This window comes from Catharus ustulatus, chromosome Z, assembly GCF_009819885.2.
Source record: "Catharus ustulatus isolate bCatUst1 chromosome Z, bCatUst1.pri.v2, whole genome shotgun sequence".
Lineage (NCBI taxonomy): Eukaryota > Metazoa > Chordata > Aves > Passeriformes > Turdidae > Catharus > Catharus ustulatus.
In genome coordinates, this window is record NC_046262.2 from 16,344,423 (window position 1) to 16,368,363 (window position 23,941).

Sequence of the window (23,941 nt, forward strand, 5' to 3'; positions counted from 1 at the left end):
TAACAAGAGCCCATAGCTCATCAGTTTAGTTTGTGATGGGAGTAGACATGATGTTTTTAGAGCTGTGTAAATGTCTAAATTTTCATTTGCTACTGTTCTCTCACAGGTTAAGTAGCCCTGAATTTTAAAACTAATCCTTTGAAAATTTCTTGCAACTCCTGAGCTGCTAACCTTGGTTTGTCTTGTTAAGTGAAGTACATTGCAGCTCACTTCTGCTTGGACTGATATATCACTTGACCTCTCAAATTTCTTTCTGGAAACTGAATTACACATCTGGATTGTACATGAGAAAAATGTACTCATATGCATGTGTCTTTCCGATCACCCAGTCCATTCAGTCTGTTTCTCTGAGATTTTCATAGCTCTCTTTTTAAAGCAAAAAAGCTTGTTTCATAAAGGAATAGACAGAGTTGTGCAGGAAGAACCCCCATATTGTCAGAATGTGTTACTTGAAGACATATTTCTGCAGTGTGTTGTCTAATGATTCTACAAAAGACCTAAGAACACAGTTTTCAAAATGTGAAGCAGCAATTAGAAGGTCTGCAATTAGAAATCCTTGCTTATAACCTAAAATCAGAATCCCTACAGGAGACATAATAACAAAAAAGGTGAAGGAATGACTTCAGAAAAGTACATATTTACGTACTTTTTAGATAAGCAGAACTTCTGACTTGATTTTTTATCCTTGCACTAGTTGCTTTAATCTTAAGATTTTTCAGTTCTGATTTGATTTAGCAGATAATGGGGAGAGAGTGGTGACAGGGTATTGCAGTAGAAAATTTTCTGGTATCTTTCTCCTGTAATGGCCACAACTTGCTTTTAGGGACTGTTTTGTTCAGATTTTGTGTGGGAAAGAATATTTTGGTGTTTCATTATTCTGCAAATTTAGGGTTAAGAAAATGTCAAACCATTTGAGTCTTGTGATAATTATGATTCTTAATTCAGACTCCAACAGAGGTTGAGCCTGGGCTTTTTCAGCAGTGGAAAGGGTAAACACAGGCTGTGAAGCTTCTTGTATGACAGTTGCCCAAAAGTTGCTGAATAAGTATAATGTTTAGTCCTGCCACATGTTTTATGCTTGACTTAAATGGGGCACTGACTTGGATTTGAGGGTAACTGCTTGCATGATTCAGAATCTAATGGAAAGACATGTCTTTAGTCTAACAACTAAACTGCATATCGCCATCAGCTTGTGAACTTGACTGTTTTAGAGATGCCCTATAGATTTTCTGGGAAAAAATAGACTCCTAAGGTGTCTTAGCCTAAAATAAAATGTGACAAAAAGGTTTCTGAAATCAAAAGTTGTTTTTTCTGTCTGAAAATAATTCTTCCTTTTGTCCCACTTGAGGGCTATGTAAGAAACAGAAAGGGGAGTGGTATCACAGCAGCCTTTCCTTCCAAGTTAGTGTCTTCTGGGAAATGCAACATGAAGCAGCAACTTTCAAGCCCTGCCAGGTCTTGTCAGATTTTTGCTATATCAGTCTTTAATTTATTGCCCTCTTTTTGGGAAATGCTGCATTCACAGCTAATGTAATCGCTCTCATGCTGCTCTAATAATTACTTAGAAGTCAAATTAGAGCTGATCATTAATCCTCTGGCAAAGTAGCTGCTCCATTAGAGAATGTTAATTAGTTGAAACCAGTCCTCCTTTTTAGGAATGTGCATACCAGACATGATGGGAAGTGTTTTCTCTGGTCCAAAATGGAATTTCTAGTCGAAGCCAAGCCTGGAATAGTGAAGAAAGAGTGTAGGGGTTTAAGAAGTCAAACGGAGCAGAACATGCAAACCTTAAGGCCATTTTCTCTTTCATAGTAAACACTAAGCTAAAGGTGCTCTCTTCTCTGTCAGTGTCATTGGTAACTACAACTCCCACATTGAGCAAATAAATATTTGTGTATCTTGTCAGAGATATTTAAATCACAAATGGCTCAGGCATGATATCTCATGGGATGAGGGAGGCGATTTTCAGATTTCTGGTCTGAACATGAAAGGAAAATAATTGAAAGTTAGGACTATTCTACCTAACATGCTTAATCTGTAGTCTTTTCAGAAAAAAAAAAGCCCTGAATAGTGTTCCATGTTTCAAAAAGATTTTGGACCTGACAGCAACCAGCAAATCTGCTTTTGAAGATGAGTAGATTTTTTCCCATGCAGTACTTTTTATTTGGCAAGAACATATACTTTTCACATGCTTTTTACTGTAAAGGTTTATGTGCAAAGATATGTGTGTTTGTATTTAGTAAGAGAAAAAGTGAAGTTGACTCTTGGGTTGTAGTTGCTTTGGTAGCTTGCAGGATTGGCTCGGGATGCAGGGTTGATAATTATCTTCAAGGCTTGAAGATTTGTTTACTGTAGGAGGAACTTGGTAGCAAGTGATAAATTCAGGAAGTCTGACAGTTGTTAAATGCTCATGGAGATTTCCTTAAATGGTTTGTGAAGCTCTAAAAGCTACAGCAGGTTTTGCTGAAGAAAATTGCTTTTGACCTACAGTGTTCAAGTGTTTAAGGTAAATAGTTTTGCTTGGGTGTGAAAGAAATTAATTAATTGCATTTGTTTGTCTTGCCACAACAGGTACCATAAGACAAATTCCCTTTGGTAAAGAGAACTGGTGTATCCCATATAATTTATTCCTCTCCTGAGTGGAAATTGCTGTTCTGAGATAGATTGACTAAGAGAAGCTGAAATGGACTTTGCAGAAACAGTGCTGGGTGAACTTCGGCAGTCTGCCAGGGCAGTCAAGTCCCCTGGGGCACTGGCTGCCCTCACTGCAAGGCTGTATGTAGGAGCTACTGGGACAGCAGTGGTGAGAGGCAGAAAAAGAGCAGCTGTCTCCTGAGGGAGCTGTTCCAAGTTCCAGAGCTGTGAGGAAAGATGAAAAGCTATGGTTTAATGGAAAACATGAGGTGCTGTTTTGAGTATGTGAGTTCTTCCCAAAGGGAGACGCAGTGAATGTTTGGAATATCTGTACTCAGTTCTAACAACTCATGCTCAGTTGAGGGTAGGATGCCAGCTGATGTGATTAAGCTCTGCGTGTGTGTCTGGGGGAGAGGAGCTTTGAGCCCGAGATGGAGTCTAGAGATACTGAGACTGTGCTAATCTTCTCACTATGGAGTAATTTCCGGACACCCTGCTATTGCTGTATTTGAGACGTGAAAACTGTCTTTGTTTTCCTTTCATACCTGTCTGAAAGCCACCTTCTTTTTCAAAAATACTGCTTCGTGAAACAAAGACCTCACTGTGTTGCGTTGGCAGTCTGTGTGATAAGCAAAGGAAAAATTTCTAGTCAGACATTAAAAAAACTCAAACCACCCAAAGCTGATTGAAGTAAACTGTACGAACTTTTTGAGAGGGTACCTGGTGAGAAGAGAAAGAGAAATGAAATCATATGTAATAAGGTTTGTCGGTGGTTTTTAATGGTTCTTCAGCTGAGACAAACAGACTAGTAAGTCAAATCAGTCAAATCACAGATTTTTAGGCCTTTTCTCTAGAAAGCCCCAGAAATCAGTTGTTAAAACTCTGTAATTACACAGTCAAGCATAGTGATCTTGATAAATTATGACTGCCTAAACTGTTTCAAGCTGTCTGCATTTGTTTTATCCAAGTGTAGATTTGCATGGTCCTGTGTATTGTTCTTATGAGACAAAGTATTTTGTTATGAATAAAGATAACTGTTCAGAAAAAACAAAATTAATGTTGAAAATTAATGTTGACAACTGTGAGTCCAACCTTTCTTAATTTTGAAGATTTGTCTTTCTTGTCTAAATAGGTAATTCAAATTTAGAAGTGATGAGGGGGTTTTTTGGAAAGAGTGTGGAAATCATCACTGAAAAAACTGCGTAGGGCTTTAGGCAGTATTAATTTGAATTTGAGCTTTTTTTGCTTATTTCTAAAACATTTTTAAAATTGCTTTGTTCGTGACTTTAAGCACTTTTATTTTGACATAAGGACTGGCAAGAAATAAATGTATGTTAGAGAGCAGAAAGTTCCTACTACTGAAAAAATGAGAAATTGGAACTGCCTTCCAGTCAGAAAAAAATCAGAGCAAAAGGTCACTTTTATATGAAATTTGTTTACGCTGAGGAATGTGATGTAGTTGCCAGCAACAGACAGGAATCAATTCAGCAGTCCTGTACCCATGCTAGGCACAGAAGCAGAGCACTCGCTGGGTTTTTTTTTTTCCATCAGAGCATCTTGTTGCCGTTTATATCTGTTCAGTTCTTAGCACATATGTTCACACTACATCTCGACAATTGCACCACATTGCACCACATCACTGACCTCCTGTCAGACAGGGGTTAGCTGTCTGAACTAATGATGCAAAAATGCTTAAATTAGGTACCTGATAAGGGTTTAACAAGTACTTTCCATCTCTGCCGGATAGATGTCCTCCAGGAGCTGTAAAGGTTATTAAAAAATAATCTTTGAGTGTTTTATTTGTAAACAGGCCTTATACTGAAGTAATTGATCTTTAAATAGGTTTTCTTTAGAAAGCATGTTTTCTCCAGTAATTCTGAAGTGAGAGCTTTGAGTTAGTTGATCCTCTGTATCTATCAGCACAGCTTGGAAAAGTCTATTTCTTACAAAGGCAACTGTGGTATCCAAAGAGCTGTAGATCAAAGAAGAATACAAAGAGCTGAGCATTAGCACTGCTGTACTGCCTTATAGCTGGGCAGGAAGGAAAAGCTGGAAGTGATCTACCAGCCTCTGCTGCTGAAACTATAGTTGAGGTGCTACTTGCATAAGACTGCTGTTAAATCTGTGGTAAGATAGCATATACATGTAACAGGAGTGTTGTGGGATGTAAGTTGGTGACATGAGGTTCATTTGTACCTTTTCAGGAGATCTCTTTTAAGACTTGTAGGTCCTGTTCACTTTAAAAGACTGAGTCACTCTTAAATTATCCCAAAACTGACCTTAGTTTTGCAAACTTCAATTCAGTTTGGACAATTTCCTCACTATAAAACTTCTATGGTAGTTCTTTGAGGGTGACGCAAATGTTTGGAAGAAAGAGTAGCAGGTTCTTTATGGAACTCCTGGTGTCACAAGGATACTAGGCCTGGCCAGATATCTTTAAAATCATGGGTGTAATTCGGTGGTATGGGTGGGAAATGAAAGTTATTAGTGCCAGTAATTCATGTACAAAACTCTATCTTAAACTGCATCTAAAAAACAGGATGTTTTTCTACCTCTAGAATCCAGCTCCAATTTTTTGGGGGAAACAAACCTTCCTTTTATAATCTCTCCATGGCTGGTTCCAAATTTCCCTGAATTGTTTATTGACCAATAAAAATGAAGATTTGCAATTAAAAAAACCTAAGATTAATTTTGCAGTGCTTTCAACTGCTTTACCAGAAAAATCCCTACAGCAATGATACAACAAAAAGAGATGTCCATGCTTTTACTGATACTTGAGTGCTAGAGTCTTTAAAAAATAGTTGATAGTGCTGGTGATGCATATTATGCTAAAGTTTTCAGTACATTGCCAGTCAGTATTGATAATTTGTGATGAGGTGACTTTTGGAGAATTAATTAGCTTTTCACTTTAAAAAAAGTATCCTCACCATAAAACAATACCCACATAAAAGAATGTTAAAAGCCTGTCAAATTTTACTGCAGTTTATAAAATTGCTTTATTTTCCAACTGCACTCTGAAATGATAAAGTCACCAATCTTGACCATATTCTATTCCAAACATATCACTTATAATTATTTCAGGGAGTAAGTTTCTTGCTAGAGGTGTATCTTCTGTTCTTATTTCATGAGTGATACCAGTGGGAAGTTGGCATATTGATTTTGTCTCTTTTTTTCTCATGGTCACTGATGAATGCTCTATGCCACTTCCTGGCTTACTGGTATAGGAATCAATTTACAGAAAGTTCAGTTTTATCTGTTGCCTGTAAATTATGCTCATGTCACAGGTAGACTGGAGATGAGCTACTATGATATAACACACCAAACTTGTGAAAGTCTTTGTGATTATCTTAGACCATAAAATGAGCTAAGCTGCAAGATACCTTTCGTAGAAGTCTTAGGAACTGACCAGTGCAATACCAGGTGTTCTTTTAGTCTTCTTTGACCAAATGAGTAAACTTTTATTTCTTAGAGTGCAGTTTCTTTCATAACACGTGTGTGTTTTTTGCAGCCTTACTAGATTAAGCAGCTACTTTTACAGTTAAGTCCATGGAAAATTGTATTTAATTATCACTGTGGTAAGTTGCAGTTCCACATTCTTGTTCTGCTTGGATTTCTCAGTTTTAAGTGTAAACTTTATGTTATCACAGAGCCATGATCTTTAAATTGTCCAGTACAATAAAAGATTTCTCATCCCAATTAATTCCTAGGTAGAGACAACTAAGGAAACAAACTGGCTGAGGATTATCTTCTCTTTATCAGTGAAAAGTCACAGATTTCAAACTAGGAGGGCTCTGTATGTCTTAGTAGAAAGTCGCTACTGTGATCACCCATCCTGGCACATGCTTGAAACAGGTTCAGGATTTTGCTATGAGCAGGTCAAACAGGCAGTGCCTGCTCCCTCATGCTCTTGCAGGACAGGCTGGCTTTCCCTGCGGGCATTTCAGTTCTGTGCAGCTGGGGATGAAAAGGCATTTCCATGTGACCCTTTGTGAGAACGCTAGCATCTGGGGACCATTCATGGAGAAATTCCAGCATTTCAAAAAATACGTGACTTATTTTCCATTGTTGCCTGTAGCAATCTCTTATCAACTATATTCTCACTGTAGTAATTTTTTTATTACCAATAGGATAAAAAGTTTTAAAACAAGTAAGTCTTGAACAATATTATTGACAGTATATTTGATGCATTGCAAAGAATTGACTATAGGAAAAAGAAGTTATTTGGATGATGGTTCATATTTTTAGTCCAAGCTACATGTCAAGCATTTTTAAACTTCAAAATTTGCCTTTAGTGGCAGTAGGTTTTGTCCCTTACTCTGCAGTTCTTCTCTCAGAAAGCTGCACATAAAATTATTTTTTTTAATTGTTTGAACTTAACTTGGGTACTTAATATTAGTAAAGGTGCTTTCTGTGTTGGACTTACTGTATTATTTCCCTGTGTCCTTTAAATGGAGTTCAGTTTAGTGAACATTATTTTGATTTATGTTTTTCTGGAACCTGTTAGCTTTATATAACAAGTTTGTCTGAAGAATAAACTAAGTCTTAGTGCTAAGAAGCACTTTAAGAGTTTTCAGGTCTCTGCTGTATTAGGAATACATACAAACAGGGAAAAAGAACTCTCTGTATCCATGACATAAGAAGCTGCAGAAACAGCTTTCCTCCTACTGTACTAGAACATGGTTCAGCTAAAAATGAATTTACTGTTGTGTTACAAAGAAAATTATGATAGCTGCTTTATTATGGTAAATAATAGGTAAGTTGTCTCTATACATCTTGACTATGCTTTGCAAGCTGATTTTTTCTTTAAATATAAATGTCTGAGATTTAGTTCTGAAGTGTGTCTCTGCCCCACTTGTCTGTGTCATTTTTGTTTGGTCAAGCTTACGTCTTGCTTTTGGGATCCCCCTCCCAAATCACTGCTTAGCAAAATTGTTTCAGACCAAAGGAAAACCTAGATATTTATAAGCTTCTTTCCCTTCCATTGCGCTCCAAAAGAAACTGGATCACAGCTGAATTGATATTGATGCATTTTATGGAGACAGTTTATGTTTTTGTTGTATTGTGTAAAAACTGGCTTAGATTTGATACTCTAGCTAGCTGGGTGTGAGTGGATCATATCAGGATATTTGCACTTCCTTTTGGAGAATTTCTTCTTTTCCTGAAGCCTTGAGTGATTTGGTCGAGAGCAAGCCAATGATTATGCTAAGTCTAAGGCGATGAAAGACAGGAGTTAGTCGTCATTGTGAAGGAATGGAAAAAGTTGTAGTACCTTAAGACTTTGAGAAAAATCACCTGACAATCTCTGAAAACAGCTGAGGGAGGAAAGGAAAGGGAAAAGGAACCAAGTCAGGTAGGCAAAAAAAAAAAAAATCCTTCATCCATGAAACAAATGGAGTGATGCACTTCATTCAGATGAGTGGAACACCAATATATGTTATTGATATAAAACAGTGAGTTGACGAAATTCAGTGGTAAATGTGATGGTAGTTTAACAAGATTTGATGGCAAAGTATACTTGACTGTAAACAGCATAGAAGGCAAAGGTAGATAGCTTTCAGGGAGACCCTTCTGTGGTGTCATCAGGTTCTCTCCTCTCAGAGAGAAGTCTGTCTACATGCAGCTAGATCCTCACCTGGTTCTACACTTGGTCAATGCTTATGTCCAAATGATTGTATGTGCACAATCAATCTTCTGTATCGCTGATCTAAGATATCAGAGTTTAGCATGCTGTTAATCACTTACTGAGAATGTGCTGCTGCAAGTAGTCTTTCAATTCTTCAAGGAGTAATCTTGAGACATCCTTTCTCAGGGTGAGAAAGGATCGTACTTGCAGTCCTGGCAGGGAGATAGTAGCATGAGTTTTCAGTTAGGCATTGCTTTTGCATCAGTTCTCAGATTATCAAATTTCCCACAAAGCTTGAAAGGAATTTCTTTCCTGGGGCATTTTATAGATAGTTGGTTTTATATTTGATGGAGTAGATTGGCAAAGCATAGACTTATCAGAGAGAGTGACTTGTTTGGGGGCCTTTTCTGGTGCAGTGGTTCACACTCTCTTAAATAAGTCTATTTAGAGTTTTTTATATATAAATAACAGCACAGTGGTAATGTATCTACCTTCAGAAGTGTATTATTTGCCTGCAGTGTTTAGAATTTTTTCTGGGTTTTGACAGGTTTTTTTTCAAAGAGACCTTGCAAGTTGCTGAGGAAAAAACAAGTACAAAGCATGGATTCAAAACAAACTTTAAAATATGTAGACAATGCCATTTGCAATTCACATTTGAACACTGACAAGTAGTGATTTCCTGAAATCAAAGGATTCACCAGTGTCATAAGTATTCAGGACTTTCTTTTTCCTTAGTTCCTATATTAGCATGCTAAAATTGTGAAAGAGGTAGCATGTTGCATAATGACAAAAGTCGCCAGTCTCCATCTTCTCAGAATAAACCTCTGTTGAATCACAAATGACTCTTACTGTTGAACACGTATTACATTTAACATCTCTGCCTTGAAATTTCTGATATAATTCCATAGCCTTGCACGTGTTTTTCTTCATTGAGCTTCAAGTCTGAAGTAAACTCTGTATTGTAAAATGCATCTCTGATTCAAAGGTACATTTACAATAACCAATTTCTAACCATAATAAAGTGGAACTATATAAGGATGATCGTATCATTTTTTAACCAGACAGTGATGGGTTGGCCTTCTCAATCATTTGTGCTGCCTATTGGACAAGCTACATCTTTGGATTGACTCATAGGCAGAAGGTTAGAGGAACTATTGTTCGAAGCGACATGATATATGTGATTTCATAAGATAGAAAAAGTATGGCAGCTATTTGCTTAAGAATGAAAAAAGATTGGGTTTGCTTCCTCCCTTTAAGCAAGTGTCACAGAATTTAATTTTGTAGGAAACATGAAATGAATGCCTAGAAATATTCATTAATTATTTCACATTATAAGAAAAATAGCACTCTTGATACTCAATTACCATATACTTGTTTAAAAGAAACAGTAAGTTTCATATTGCATCTGCTGAGATGGGTTTTTTTAGGCTAAGAGCAATAAAATTGTCCTGTAATCTATAAAGTATGCTTGTGTGGAAAAATAGCCTAACTAACAGTGTGAAGTCTAATGAAACACCACTATGGAAGAAGTGGATCTGGGGCTTGGTATCTTGCGTTTCCTGCAGCACAATGTGTACTTGACCTACCATGCTAGTTTCAAGAAGGCTGCACAATGGAAAGCTTACAGAACATCAGCCAGCAAAGCTAGGATTCATCATAACTGAGAAAGTGGTTGTAGAAAACCTAAGCAAATGTCCTATTTGACTTTTACTGATGGGTTTTATTTCAGAAAACAACATACATGTTCATTTTAGCTATGGTTTCTGCCTGAAATATGGGGCTTGCATGTAAAGCTGAATGGTAGGAAATGAAATTTCCAGTGGGGTGTTTGTGAGGAATGGTCTTTGACAGCAAAGGAGGATGGACATTGAGGGAATACAAAGATTGCAGGGACTTGTATGGAGTTATGTGTTGATGGAAGAACTACGTCCAAAAGATGGACTGGAAATTGTTGGAGACAAAACATTTTGTAGGAGTTGTTTCACTTTCATCAAGCCAGTAAATTTGCTAAGACTTTGTACATCTGCACAAGTCAAGAAGCAGACTTCGTAAAGTTCTTTGTATGTGACTGCATATTTCTAAGACTTTTTTCTTTCTTTGGTGAGAAACTGCAAAGTGCTAAGGATTGTGATGATGACAGAACCACTTTCCAAATTCTGAGCAAAATAGTTTTATTCTGATTACTGGTAATTGAGTGGGAGACATATTCTTGGTCTTTGCCACTAAATTTCCAAGTTCTGCCTGGTGCATAGTGTAATTCATTTAGTACACATTACAAAGCACTGATTCAGTATATTTTCAGACTTGATACTGCATTATAAAGCTATTTTCCAGCACAAAATACTTAGTACAAAACCAGCAAAGAGAGCTTTATTTAATGGGTTGTACAAAGCATTTAATTGGTTTTGAAAAGCATTTGGCTACTGCATCTGGAATTACTTTCAAATATATATTTCTTGGTCTTCTGGGGTATTTATCTACTTTTAATAAGGAGTGGTTTATTAATTATTCAATCTCTTTCCAGAAAGTCAGTCTTTTGCTCTTCAAAGGTTAAAGATTAAAGAAAAAATGCTGGAGGCAAAATCATACAAAAGTTCTTTTGTAGCCCAGAAAAATAAAAGGCTCGATTTAAGCACTACTGAAAAAATTTCTGAAGTTGATTTTTTTTATATATATATTCAGCTTTATTTGGAATATGTTGATATTTAGCCAGGCAGAACTGAATGCAACAAGAACTCCTGCCTCAGCCTCCTTGGCCTTCCGCAGACCAGAGCACTGTGACCTCTGAGTTCACAGACAGCAATTGTACAATGCTGTCGTATTTTCTTCCACTTGGCATGTCAGTGGCTAAATCTCTTTCCTAGGGAAAGGCTGTGTAATTCTGCAGTGACATTATCACAAGTGAAGCAAAAAAATAAGAGTGTGTAGATTTGCTGGTCCTCTTTCACATGTTTGAGCCATTATTTTAAAAATAGCGTTTCTATAGGTATGACTGCAAATAGGCACATGTTTAATCTTCCTTGCTGCCAGCCAGGTGCAGCCCAGCCCTGACCCAAATGCATGGTGCTGTGTTGGTGCAGTAAAGGATCCACAAAGCTTTGAGGAGGTTTTATTTCCCAAGGCACAGTGCTGTGTGTACCTAAGGACACAGTTTGTTCTCTGTGGCGGGCTTGATTGCAGCAAGCTGAGAGCTGCAGCCCAGGCTTGCAGATGCCAACACGCTGCAGTGTCAGTTTCCTCAACTGAAAGTTTTCAGATTGCAGAGCATGATACTATTTGCCACCAGTTTGAAAATAAGCTTTTGTGTGCGTGGGAGGCTGCAGCAATGCTTCCCTTGCTGAGTCGCATTGACCAACACCGCACTTGCATCCTTTTATGCTGATTAGTTTAATAGGTTTTCTAAGATCACAGGACAGGTAGTCTTCGCAACATCAATGTAAAATACTTTTAAAGGCAGTCATTTACTGTCTTACAATTAGGGTATCTAATATCACCTATAGTGTCAGTACATTTTGATCACATCCACAGTACCCTGTTACTGTATTGCACACCTGTTCTGATTGCAGATTTTTAAAATGTCTTTACAACACCATTGATTGCAATACTTGCTGTACAAACATTAAGGCAATTTTTCTTTTAATTTGTTTTCCAAGATGTCTAAATATATGAGAACTCTGTGCAGTATTTGAATCTTATTTTAGTCTTCAGCTTAAATATCTGCATTCTCTCTTATATTCCAGGATGGAGGCGGTCTTATTTTTTTTAACTTTTTAATTTCCCTGTGTTTTCCAATTGTGCATACTGATGAAAAACATTTCTACTTGTTTGGGTGTGTTTCTTTGTGCACCGAGAGCTACTTTGTTTCAGTCTCCTGCAAAATACAGATGAATTGATAAAAACATCTAAAGTGCTGTAGCAGTAAGTGTGAAATGAAACAAAAAAAGCTTCTTGACCACATGCTGGCAGGGAGAAGTAGTGCACAGCCAATTTGTTAGCCTAGCCATTACTAAGGGTAAATTTGTTCTTTCCTGTTCTTGCAAGAAAGCATTTTTATTTCTCAGGATAATTGTTATTTATGGAGAATGCAATTTTTAATTGCCATAGACCATATACAGTTAAAATACCCTAACTAAGTTTATTTCTTCTCTTGTCTGAGTTGGTCTTCGTGATGTCATTTATTGTGGGTGATTTGTGGTGATCTGTTTCTCATCAGTGAAGAACCAGGTGTTAGGCTTTGTTCTGCAATTTGGTTTATGTTTGTATCCATGTTTTTAGGAAAGTAAGGGTTCCGATTTTGTGTTTGTAAGGTTAGAGTGGCCAGCCAGGCCACTTGTGAACAAGTCCCAGAAAAATCATGGTTTGGATGTAGAATAACTATCCAGACAGCACAAACGTTTAGTTAAAAGAACTCATTAAATAAAACAGAAAAGAATTTATTAGTGGCTACTGGACAAGTATGAGCTACTACTCCAGGTTTGTAATAGAAATAATATTTGTGCTGTCGTCTTGGTGACTGAGTGTTAACCTTTCATGTATAGGTACAAGCTGTGCTAAGCAAAGAATGGCATGTGCATCAGCTCACGTTCTGCTCAGTGTAAGTCTGCAGTGAGAGGGACATTGTCCCAGGTTTTCTGCAGTGCCTCGTTTCTTGAAGAACATGAAGATAAAACTGGAGGCTCAGTTTTAACCTTTGAGAAACTTTCATACTCTGAAATTGTGTCAGTTGATTTTTGTCTGTTCGCAGTCATTCTATCCACACAGTATGAAATAGTTCAAAATCTTAATTTATCTACATTATTTGTGTTTAAGTCAAATACTATGTATCTTGTGAATTTTTTACTCCTTTATTCCCATAATTCTGAAGAGAATCCTCTCCAACTTCCCCGTAGTTCTGTTTCCACTGCTGCCAATACTCTTCTTAATTCACACACAAGTTAGCTAGAAACAGTAGACAACGCATGCCATCTTAGACAGAAACTGGAAATTTGAAAAGAGTTCAAGCTAGACATTATTAATAATATAATTTTCACAGTCACAATCAGTAATACTTTTAAAGGTTCTGAATTGTTAACTCCTGTGTACAGTGTTCTCTCTACTAAAAGAATTAATAAAGCATGAAAGCCAAATTGCCATGAATGAGTTAGATGATTGTTTGCTAGATGTGTAATGTAGGTCACCTTAAACTCCACTTTTCCATTTACCATCTGCAGATTTGAACATCTCTTTGTCTTGTAAGATTCCCTTTTACAGGATCTATGGAAAATGCAGCAAGCTACCTTTAAATACATTAATTATTTGCAAGTTCATTTTACACTGCTTATCATTACTTTAATGCAAAAAAATAATGCTCATGATGCTTCAAAGCATATAGAAGTCAGAGAAGGCCATGCAGTGCATTTGCTTATAAAATATGTGTATGTGTGCATATGTATGTATACATATGTATGTTTACATATGTATGTAAACAGTATGTAAACAGTATGTGTATGCTGTCAAACTTCAAAACGTCTGATTTCTGGCTAAGATGAAAGGGGAAGATGAGAGACTAAAAGCGCAGCCCTACTGGATCAAATCAAAATCATGTTTTGTCCAGTATCATGTCTGTAGTACATGTAAGCTGATAGCTGCAGACCAAAAACAGCCGTACAATCGTATGTAACTTTCTTCTTCCAGTTTCCAAGAATCAGTTTCCAAGCTCTTCCAGCTAGAGGGATTTCATGAACCAGATGTGCATTCTGTGTGGATTGTAAACTGCAGTGGTGCTGTCTTGCACTGAGTTACTCAGATCCCTGTTGAGCTCATTACATTTAGCCTCCAGAACAGTCTTTGCCAGCAAGGTTTACGGGTTTGTTCTGTTATATGGAGTCACCACCTCAGTTTTATTTCTGACCAGTCTGCCCCATCTAGATTCTTTTGGTTCCTCTAGCTTTATGTTTTTTAGAAGAAAGCATTATTATTGTTGATTCTAAGTTGACTTACTCTGAAACATGAGAATTTGGGTGGTTGGTAGTAAATAGCTGGCATTTTGTATTCGTCTAATGAGGATTAGAAATGCATGCATTAAAATGCTGAGCTTTGTGAATGTTACATAACCAATTCAGGAAACTTCAAGACTATTTCCTGTAATGACTACAAAGTGAAAATCCATAGTTTTCAGTACTGCATCACTGTGATGAAACTCTTTGTCTATCAGCAGATGACAAAATGATGGTGGAGGATATCGTGATGAAGAGAGTACAGGGTGCACATGTAACCTTTGCCTGCTTTAGGAGACCTCAAATAGGCTGGAATCCGTGGTGGCCTTTAGTGTTTTATATCATGGTATGTGTTGTACATCATAAGGTGAAAAAGGGGAAGCGTGTGCCCCTAAAGACCTCTAGAAGCGTGTTCTGTCCTTCTTGTTCAGAGGCTAAAGCGATCAGACTTCTGGAGATCATTAAGAGAGAAGCTGACATGGGTATATTGGGCTTCTACATTTCCTCTTGAACTAAATAGTGAACTTAAACAGTTACTTTAGCAGGTGACTCATTAGTACTGTTTCATTATCTAGGAGGTAGGTTGTGAGTGTAAATGACATGGTCGCAATGCCTTATGTAATTTGAAAAGTAATAATAGTGATTGGTCTTACTCTTTCAGTAGTAAATTCCAGTTTTTATTGAAATTTAACAAAAGAAGACTTGAAATAGTGATAACTTGACTGAATTCCTAAAAATTTGGTTTGTACATTTTAATTATGCTTGAATGACTGAGAATAGGGGAGGAAAATGCCTATTGCACATGAACAGGCACATGAACAATGTCTTCGAGCATAAATGTTTTAGGGAGACAAAATTGTTTTCTAACAAATCATTTTGCATCAGGCTGTCAATGATTAATTTTTCTTATCACTTGCAATGAATATTTGCTGAAGAACTAATCTCTGTTTTAGTTTTTTTCACTTATTTATTTTTCCCGACTCTGACTGGAGAAAGGAAAACTAAAATAGCATAAATTATCTTTTCCTTTTTTTGCTGTCCAGTGAAACTGGAAATACCTACTGAATGACAAATGGTCTTCTGTGATAATTTTACTGCATTAAGCAGGAAATAAGATGCTGAGAAAGACAGATTAGCATTGACCACTTGGGAGCTTAATTATAGTAACAATCTTTCCATGAGAATTTTGTCAACTCCATGGCAAATAACGCAGATTTGTTATAATAACTGGACATTATTTAGATGCTTTGACATGCAGCAAGTATTGGGTATTTGGGTATTTTTATGTAACTGTTAAGTGCCAGCAAATTATAATTAAATGCTTCTTCAAAACTAAATTAAATTTGTGTATATTTGTGGTTTTAAGCAGTCTTTATGTTCTACAAATTCACCTAATTTATGACTCTTATGAATTAAATATGCAGCTCTGCAGCAGCAGAGTCGGTGGTTACTTTTGATATTGATTTACAGGACAAAGATGGAAGAGATCACTATAAGAATAGTACATAAAGAAAATATAGATAGCCTTATTTTTATACATAAATAGTGGTTTTTGCTTCTTAAAAAGCCTTGCAGTTGGTTATAGGTATCACTTCAAGCTGGATTTTTACCTTGTATCTCAAATTTTTCTGAAACTTGCTATACACTCAAACTTCTGCAGTATTTTCCTTGGTGATGATCACTGAATTTTAGGGTGTGGAAAATAAGTCAGAAAAAGCATTTACTCTCTTGATTGATCTCTTCACTGTCCAAGATCACCATTGTATAGTGAGTTTTCCTAAATGCACAGGTGTCAGAGTTCTGCAAATAATCACATATAGGTACTATGGACATTAGCAAATGGTTGCATAAAAAATTTATTTTATTCTTTTCCAAATATAAGTGGTTTACAGAAATTAAGAGAAAACTAGATACTCTTTTTCTCTAATATAGATTAAAATTAAATGCATCTGAAAGCCTTTCCTCATTCTTTTCCTATGTGGATTTCTGCAAAAAAAATCTGTTAAAAATTAGTTCTCAATTTAAGTGACCTTTAGAACCACTTACTTGAATGGCAGAAGGAACATTTTGTGTTGAATTCTTGCTTTAGGAATAGATGGAGCTAAAAGAATAACTAAACTAAATAAATAACTAAAAAGTTATTTATCCTTAAAGGTGATAGTGTTTTACTTACTGTCGTTGGAATTGATTTTAGAATGAGTGATGGGAGTTTGAAAAATATGTTTTGGATACAGAAGTCCAGTTTCTAACAACTCTGAATTAAATTGTGTATCTATGTATGAGGAAGTTGTTTTAAATCTCTTACAAGCTGTGATATGTGTGCCTCAAATGCCACTTTCAACGTGTCTTGTACCTTTCATTAAGTCATAATTGAACGTTGATTTCTTGGAAGTACTTGGACTTATTTGTACTGTTACATACTAAATTTTTTTTAAATACTAATTTTTTTTGAAGCTCTCTTTCACCTTGTTTGCACTTCCAACGTTGATGTGAAAAATGCACTGACCTTCAGTGGGCCTCTGGAAGACATGTTCGGGTACACAGTCCAACAGTATGAAAATGAGGAAGGGAAATGGTAAGCTCTTTTTCTGTTGTAAACTGAACACTCCAAATTATCAGGCATTCAGTGACTCAGGTGCTGTACTTCTCTTTTCAAGTTAGGGTCAGATTCTGTCAGGCATATTTCTTAAACTTATGCACAGTCCTTAAGAAATCTGGAAAGATCAGGAGAGAGAAAAATCCACATGTATACCTCCAGTTATCTCCTCAAAGACATAAATGACTTCACAAAATGGGTAAATTCCTTCATTGATGGAGCTGAGAAAGTACTGTGTTTTGCCTGAGCTCTGTTTTTTCTGTTTACCAAATGAAATCTTAACCTTCTCCTTCATTTAATGTATTTACAATGAAATTTACCTAAATAATCTGCATTAAGTCCTTTTTTGTAAAGTTTTCTGTCAAGGGTTGTCTAAACTGAGTTTTTTAAACTCAGTTGGAGGATTTACCTGTCAAAATATTAATTAGTACAGTACTCTGTCTGCCTTCTCTTTTGGAGGGCTAAATATGTCTTCCAACTGGTAATATATTTGCATTTGGGACATGGAGCCTTTATCTTAACTTCTGATTTCCTTCCTGTTGTTCTAAGTAGGAGCTATATTTTGGCTTGCTCAGTCCTATCATTGCTTCTTGCTCGTTTGATAAACACCTGCCTATGCTTTCCCCTTGTTAAACCCCAGAGGCTGATGACCGGGCTGGAGGACTGAAATAACAATTGTGTGGTAAAAGGTTTGGGAAAGAGATCTCATTCTTAGCAGCTACCTCTGGTTTTCCCAGAGCTTTTTCGATAGTTCTTGGTAAACCCAGGGACTCCTGCTGGCATGCAGGAGGGACAGGAAGCAGGAGGATGTGTGACAGAGAGGCCAGACTGCTCTGTGGTGAGCAGTCACCACTGCAAGGGCTGGCTCTGCCAGACTCTGACAGTCTGACCACCACTGCAACACAGTGCCCAGAGAAATAAAACCACAGAGCCTGCTTTTGAGATGTGCTAGTTCTTGACTACTGCCATTGTAGGATGTTTAAATACACATTTGTATGAGGGTCATGAGAGAGTAAGAATAATGACCTTCTTTGAGCTAATTTAGACCTTCAGGAAATGGAATCCATTCTAGGAGCTGGAATTTTGCAAAGTAAGCTGTATTGCTGTGAACAGTCCTGAAACCTTTCAAAAGCAGACAATAATATGAACTGGAACTGGTGGTTCTACCAGTAGCCAGACAGTGATATAAACTAGTGTGCTAGATCTGGACATATCTGAAATTAGACTTCAGAACTCCTCTAAATTGTCAAGCCTTCAGCATGTCAGTATTTAAAGCAAAAAAAAAATGTGTAAGCTGATAGTTAAAAATATACAAAACAGCCTTCAGAGGATTTTTCTACTGCTATAATGCTACCTGTAGGGCACCAATAGAGCTTTCCAGCAGCAAATGGTCTCTGAACCTGACTGCAGCTGTTTCTCAATAACTCAGGGATTCCCTCATGCAAAAAAGCAAAATAAAATAGCCTTTCAGACCATGTAACACTCTTCATGGGGCTCTTTCTTTTTGAGGAAAGAACAGCACAGGGGCTTGAACCTGATGACTGTTGATCACCTTCCAGGGGATGTCAGGCATACTCAGCTTCTCTGCATTTTATAAGCTTGAAATTCCTTTTAATAACCATTTTTTTAATTAATGAGCGGGAAGAACAGTGCTGCTCCACATTATTTAAGTCTAAATTCTTCCTCTGAGTGCTTGTGAGCCTCTCCTTTGGCATTTTGTCTCAGAGCATTGAAAACAAGTTTTTACCTAAGATCTTGTAAAGATCAAGGATGTATTAAATAAAGCATACATTTCCTTCTGTATTACTTCCAAGACTTGTTGTCTACCCACCTGTATTTTCCACTGGAATCTTAAAAATTTTTATTCTATTCTGTGATTGGGTATATAGGTACATTTCCTTTTCATGTCATTGTTTCTCTTGCATCTGAACTGGTATAATAGATATTTTCTTTTTCTCCATCTATGCCGCTAGTGCAGAGCTTGCTGCATCTGTGCTCTGTGAGTTTTATTTGCTGAACTTCTGTGCCTTGTTAGAGAGAAGACATTTCAGGTAACTTACTTCATTTGCAGGGTACTTATTGGTTCACCACTAGTTGGCCAACCTGCAAAAAGAACAGGCGATGTCTACAAATGCCCAGTGGGAAGGGACAGCCCATCACCCTGTGTAAAACTGAACTTACCAGGTATGAAAGGAAATAAAGCTGTATCAAATGGAGGAGTAGTAGAGGTCAGATCTTAGGAGATTTTTAGTTAGTAAGTATGCATTAGAAATGCATGGGGCTCTAGAGCTAAATGTGAAGGAAGTTGTGTTTGTAACATTAAAAATAATTTTATTTTAAGGCTTCTCACTATCCTGTGAGAAAACATGCTCATAATTTTAGAATGAGTATGTAATAGTGCTATCAAAACTTTATTGTGACTGACATTAATTGTCTGTTGTTGGCAGTCCTGGCCATTGAGCCAGGAAGGTCTTGGATCATAGTTTCATGGATTACCTTTCCAAAGCTCTCTGAAGCCAAGAGCCTTCATAATGCTGTCAGTAAGCTTTTGATGAAAATGTAGCTAGATGCTAGATGCATCTTAATATGCCAAAGGTAAATATTAATTATTTTGTTGGTCAAACCAAGAGATACCTGATGTAGCCTGGAACAAAATTCCTGTTTATATTAAACTGAATATACCTGTTGTGAGATTTTTTTATCTCCTTGTGTTCCTTGAAAACCTAAATATCAGTAATGTAACATAATAGTAACAGATAGGAAAGCTATAAGCTTAGTCGTAGAAAGACAAGGTAAAAAATGAATTTTTTTTCCTAATTAACAAAACTGTGTGTAGTAGTATCTTGTTTTCATTGTGCTGTTATTTTTACTTTTTTTTTCTTTTCTTGCGGTTCAAGAAAACTATTTGAGACAGCAACCCAGACAAATTTTCTGGGATAAAAGCCAGTCTCAGAAATTTTTCTTGATTGTTGCAATTGAAGAAGGAGGGGGAAGGGTGCTAAAATATTTGATGAAACCAGTGTCAGTCTGGGTTTTATTTTAGAAGCTGGAAGCTCCGTACTAGGGGATATATAATTTAGCATTTTGTTTTCATGTTCCCAAATACTTAACATTTTAATCTATTTATAGATTCTACTTCAGTTCCTAATGTCGTGGAAGTAAAAGAAAACATGACTCTTGGAACAACCTTAGTGACTAACCCAAAAGGAGGATTTCTGGTAAGAAAGGACTTTTTGCTAATTTTAAAAGTCTGGTTTTTTTCTCGGGTATCATAACAAAAACATTTCACCCTTTTTCATTTTTTAAAGGCATGTGGACCACTTTATGCTTATAAATGTGGACGTTTGCATTACACAACTGGAGTTTGTTCTAATGTCAGCTCCACTTTTGAAACCGTTGGGGCCATTGCTCCGTCTGTGCAAGGTATGCATGCTGCAGAAGTTTTCCTGTGTGTCCAAAAATAAAGAGTGCCAAACAAGACAAATGTATACACATAGGCATACTGAAAAAAATGGACTGCTTAACTTAGCTACCAGCATTACCAAGTTAAGTAAATGTTTTCATTGTCCGTATATAACCTAAATTCGTCCTACTTTTGGAATTTATCTCAGTATAAACAATCATTACAGTGCTATGTGACATCCAAACACAATTGCTAAAAATAGTTGCTTATGTTTTTAACTTATGGCCAAAAGATTCCGTTTAAATAATGACAGCATATTGAGACCTAATACAAACCCAGCTTAGTCATATACACACAAATCGTAAAGAATGGTCCTTTGAAAAAATTGTAGAAGAATAGACTGACATTGAAGAGTTTAGGGGATCACTGGTAAATACTCCAGTTATGTGAACTTCTTCCATTCTTAAATTTCTGCTTACAAGAAAACCCCTTCCTGATGAAGGAAACGCAAGCCATGTGAAATACAGTGCAAAAGTTGAAGAATGATAGTTGACATCAAGCATGTCAGTTCAGCCCCACTGCAGAAGGATATACGTTTGTTACTGGTGACAAAAGTAGCTGGAGCTGTGAGATAAGTCTGATCCTTGTTACTGTCAATTCTTATGTGGTAATTTATGTTGCAGAGTGTAAAACCCAGTTGGACATTGTCATAGTCCTTGATGGGTCCAATAGCATTTATCCATGGGAGAGTGTCACAGACTTTCTGAACAGCCTCCTAAGAAACATGGATATTGGTCCTCAGCAAACACAGGTAACATAGCAGATATTTTATGATTTTTTAACTTGAGAGGAAAAAACAATTTACAGGAAATGGTGTAGCAGTGTCATCTATGGACATCTTCAATTCCAAGAACTTAGAGCAGCAGGATACTAAAGCAAAATAGCTGAAACCACAACTAAGTCAGTGCTCAGTCATCAAGCAGCAATGTCAGGAAGACTACCCTTCCCCCACTGCTCAGGCAATCTGGTGAAACCAGCTTTCTAACCTAGAGACAAAAGTTAAGTGCGTTAAGTGAGGCTACTTGAACACTGTCCTTTCCCACTTCCTTCCTCTCCACAGCCCCTTCTTGTCTTCCTTTGTGCTTCGTTGCACAAAGGTCATTGCTGCTCTTCTGAAGCACACATGTGTGGTTTGGAGAGCCTTTGACTGTAAGCTTGTTGGAGCAGTGTTCTAAATACTGTGGAACATTGGGCATGCAGCCTTTAAACCTTGAGATCCTAATTAACTAGTGGCTGTTTAGCTGCATGTTATTAATGGCAGAAGCTGCATTTATATAATAAGTGGAGAGGGCCAAATTCCCAGCTGCTATAAATTAGTGCGTTTCCATCAGAATTAGTGGAGCTACGACCAATTACCCCCCTGAGGATCTGGCATATGTCCCACAGGCTGCTGAACACATTATGTAAATATCAGTTCTAAAAGAACTCTGGGAAGGGGGAAACACTGACTCTGGGATACATATTAGCACAAAAAGCTTTTTTAACAGCAAGAGAAAAAACTGTTTCTTCCTTTCCTTTCTCTATTTTCCACCTCCCAAAATCAAGGATTTTCCAGGACCTCCTGTAATAAATTATATGCTACAGGCAGTTTTGCAACTTTGAGTTAGCTGCTAACATTCAGCTCCTGCCTTCACAAAGGAGACTGTGAGAAGATGTAAAGTATATCTCTGTCTGCAGAGAGCATTACCCCATAATTTTCCATGTTAATTGGGGTTTTCAAGTTACTACCCAGTCCTCTCTTGTCGATACTGAACACTGGCTGATAAAATAACTTCTAAACTGTCAACTTTACAATCGTATCCTGTTATTTTTAACATACTTTTCTTCAGATATTGTGAGGAAGAAGGAAAAACACTTCATCAAATTCAACAGAAAGGAAAAAATTCCCTTCTGTTCCCTTAAAGAGATGATTACTCAAATATGTACCATTTAAAAATACTTAAATATGAACTTCCCGGTATGGGGCATTGGCTGCATGGAAGTCATCACTGTCTTCTGCCCTAAGGTCTTCATGGAAGTGGTACGCAGGGGAATCAGCTCTACCGCACCCTCACTCCTCTTCTTCACCCAGCAACTGCTAAATTTTTACAATGCCACACCTCTGTTATGTTCAGTTTTGGAATACTGCCTCGTCTGTGTGGCTTAGCCTGTGCACAAAAGGTCCCTCTCTGGACTGCACTCCAGCAGCCTCCCATCTCCACCTACAAAATCCCTTGTGCCCACAGTTTGGCATAGCTACCCCTCTTCTCACACGTACACATATTCACTTGAGGACGTCAGCTTTGGCATCTGGCTACTACAGAGCAGAAACATTTGAGAGGGAGATAAGAATGGGTAAGGAGGAGAGAGGCTGAAAACTGGAAATGGGTGACAAAAGCTCAGTGGAATTTTCTCAGGCCCTCTTACCTTCCTCCTTTCCCAGAACAGATCTCATCTTTCTCCTCTCCTCTGAGCCCCCTGCTTGGGAACCCTGGTGCATCTGAAGTTACTAATGAGTTTGTACTGTGTCCCCCACCCCCACTCTCTCCTTTCTCAGAAAAAATGTTTAAATGGCTATACGATAGGGAAGAGGAGAAGCAACAGAGCAGGCTTATTTATCCCATCTCTTCTGGGAGCCCAGCAGACAAGCATAAGAGCAGTAACTTACTTTTTGTCTGTTAAAATTGATTTTTCCAATTTGATTTTATATTACTGAGCACGTAGAAATCAGTGGACTTTCACTGACTTAAGATTGTTTTGCACAGGAAAGGAATGAGGTGATTACAGAATAACTCCTTAACAGATTGGGTGTGACTTGTTCAGAACTGTGTTTTGATTAGAGGCTTTTGAGATTATTTTTCCCCCTTACCTCCTCCATGAACAATGGTTATTAGACTTGTAGCAAGTTGAGAGAAATTGCTCAGTGTCCCATGTTTGGCAGATTTGAAAATGAGAGCCTGAAGCTGCAGATGCAGAAGGTCAAAGTTTATGGTATTTTTTTCCTTCCCTTCATCTTTCTCTTCTCCAGATAATCTACACCACCATACTGATGATTAAGCTGCGTATCTCGAGTTTTGGGAAAAAGGAAGCAAATGGAAAGTGATGATAGAAAAATGGAAAAAAGAAAGAGGAGTTACATAGAAATTGTAAATAGTAGGAACAAAATCAAAATACTTCTCATGACCTTTTTATACCTAATTTTTAACTGTTGTGGAGATAATTATCTTTTTAATATGGAGGAGTAGTTCTTTTAATCATTCACATGAGTAACTTTCTGTGAATTTCTCTCAAATGAGAAAGCAGGATAAGTTCAGTTCTAGCTTTAACACTATACTGGAAAGGCCTTCAGAAATCTTTAGACTCTTTCTATTTTTACACTTATATATGACATAGGCAGTTACAGATATTTGGCCCGTACCTTACTGTGTCTCCAAAGGGACTGTATCAGTACGCAAATAAGTCATGCCATGTCATATCTTACAATTAGATTTTTCTTAGGAAGAACAGAAGTGTATTTAAGAGGTATTACAAAGATTAGGAATGGAGAAAGGTTTTGGCAAGAGTTTACAAATAACTTGTGTCTTGAAGTAAACAAAATGAGAGAGAATTTTTTTTTTAGTTCAGATGTCTTTAAAAAGATCTCCTTGTGAGAAGAGATCATCCGTTAATGC

At 37.2% G+C, this 23,941-nt stretch overlaps 1 protein-coding gene across 1 annotated transcript in view; it reads left to right on the forward strand.

Annotated features, from left to right (window-relative positions):
* Positions 1-23,941, forward strand: part of ITGA1 (integrin subunit alpha 1) — a 72,002-nt gene that overhangs the window by 12,169 nt on the left and 35,892 nt on the right. The window contains exons 2-6 of the mRNA XM_033085099.2: positions 16,687-16,807; positions 18,900-19,012; positions 19,958-20,046; positions 20,137-20,251; positions 20,915-21,042. Coding sequence (XP_032940990.1) covers positions 16,687-16,807; positions 18,900-19,012; positions 19,958-20,046; positions 20,137-20,251; positions 20,915-21,042 — 566 coding nt within the window. The remainder of the gene's footprint in view (positions 1-16,686; positions 16,808-18,899; positions 19,013-19,957; positions 20,047-20,136; positions 20,252-20,914; positions 21,043-23,941) is intronic.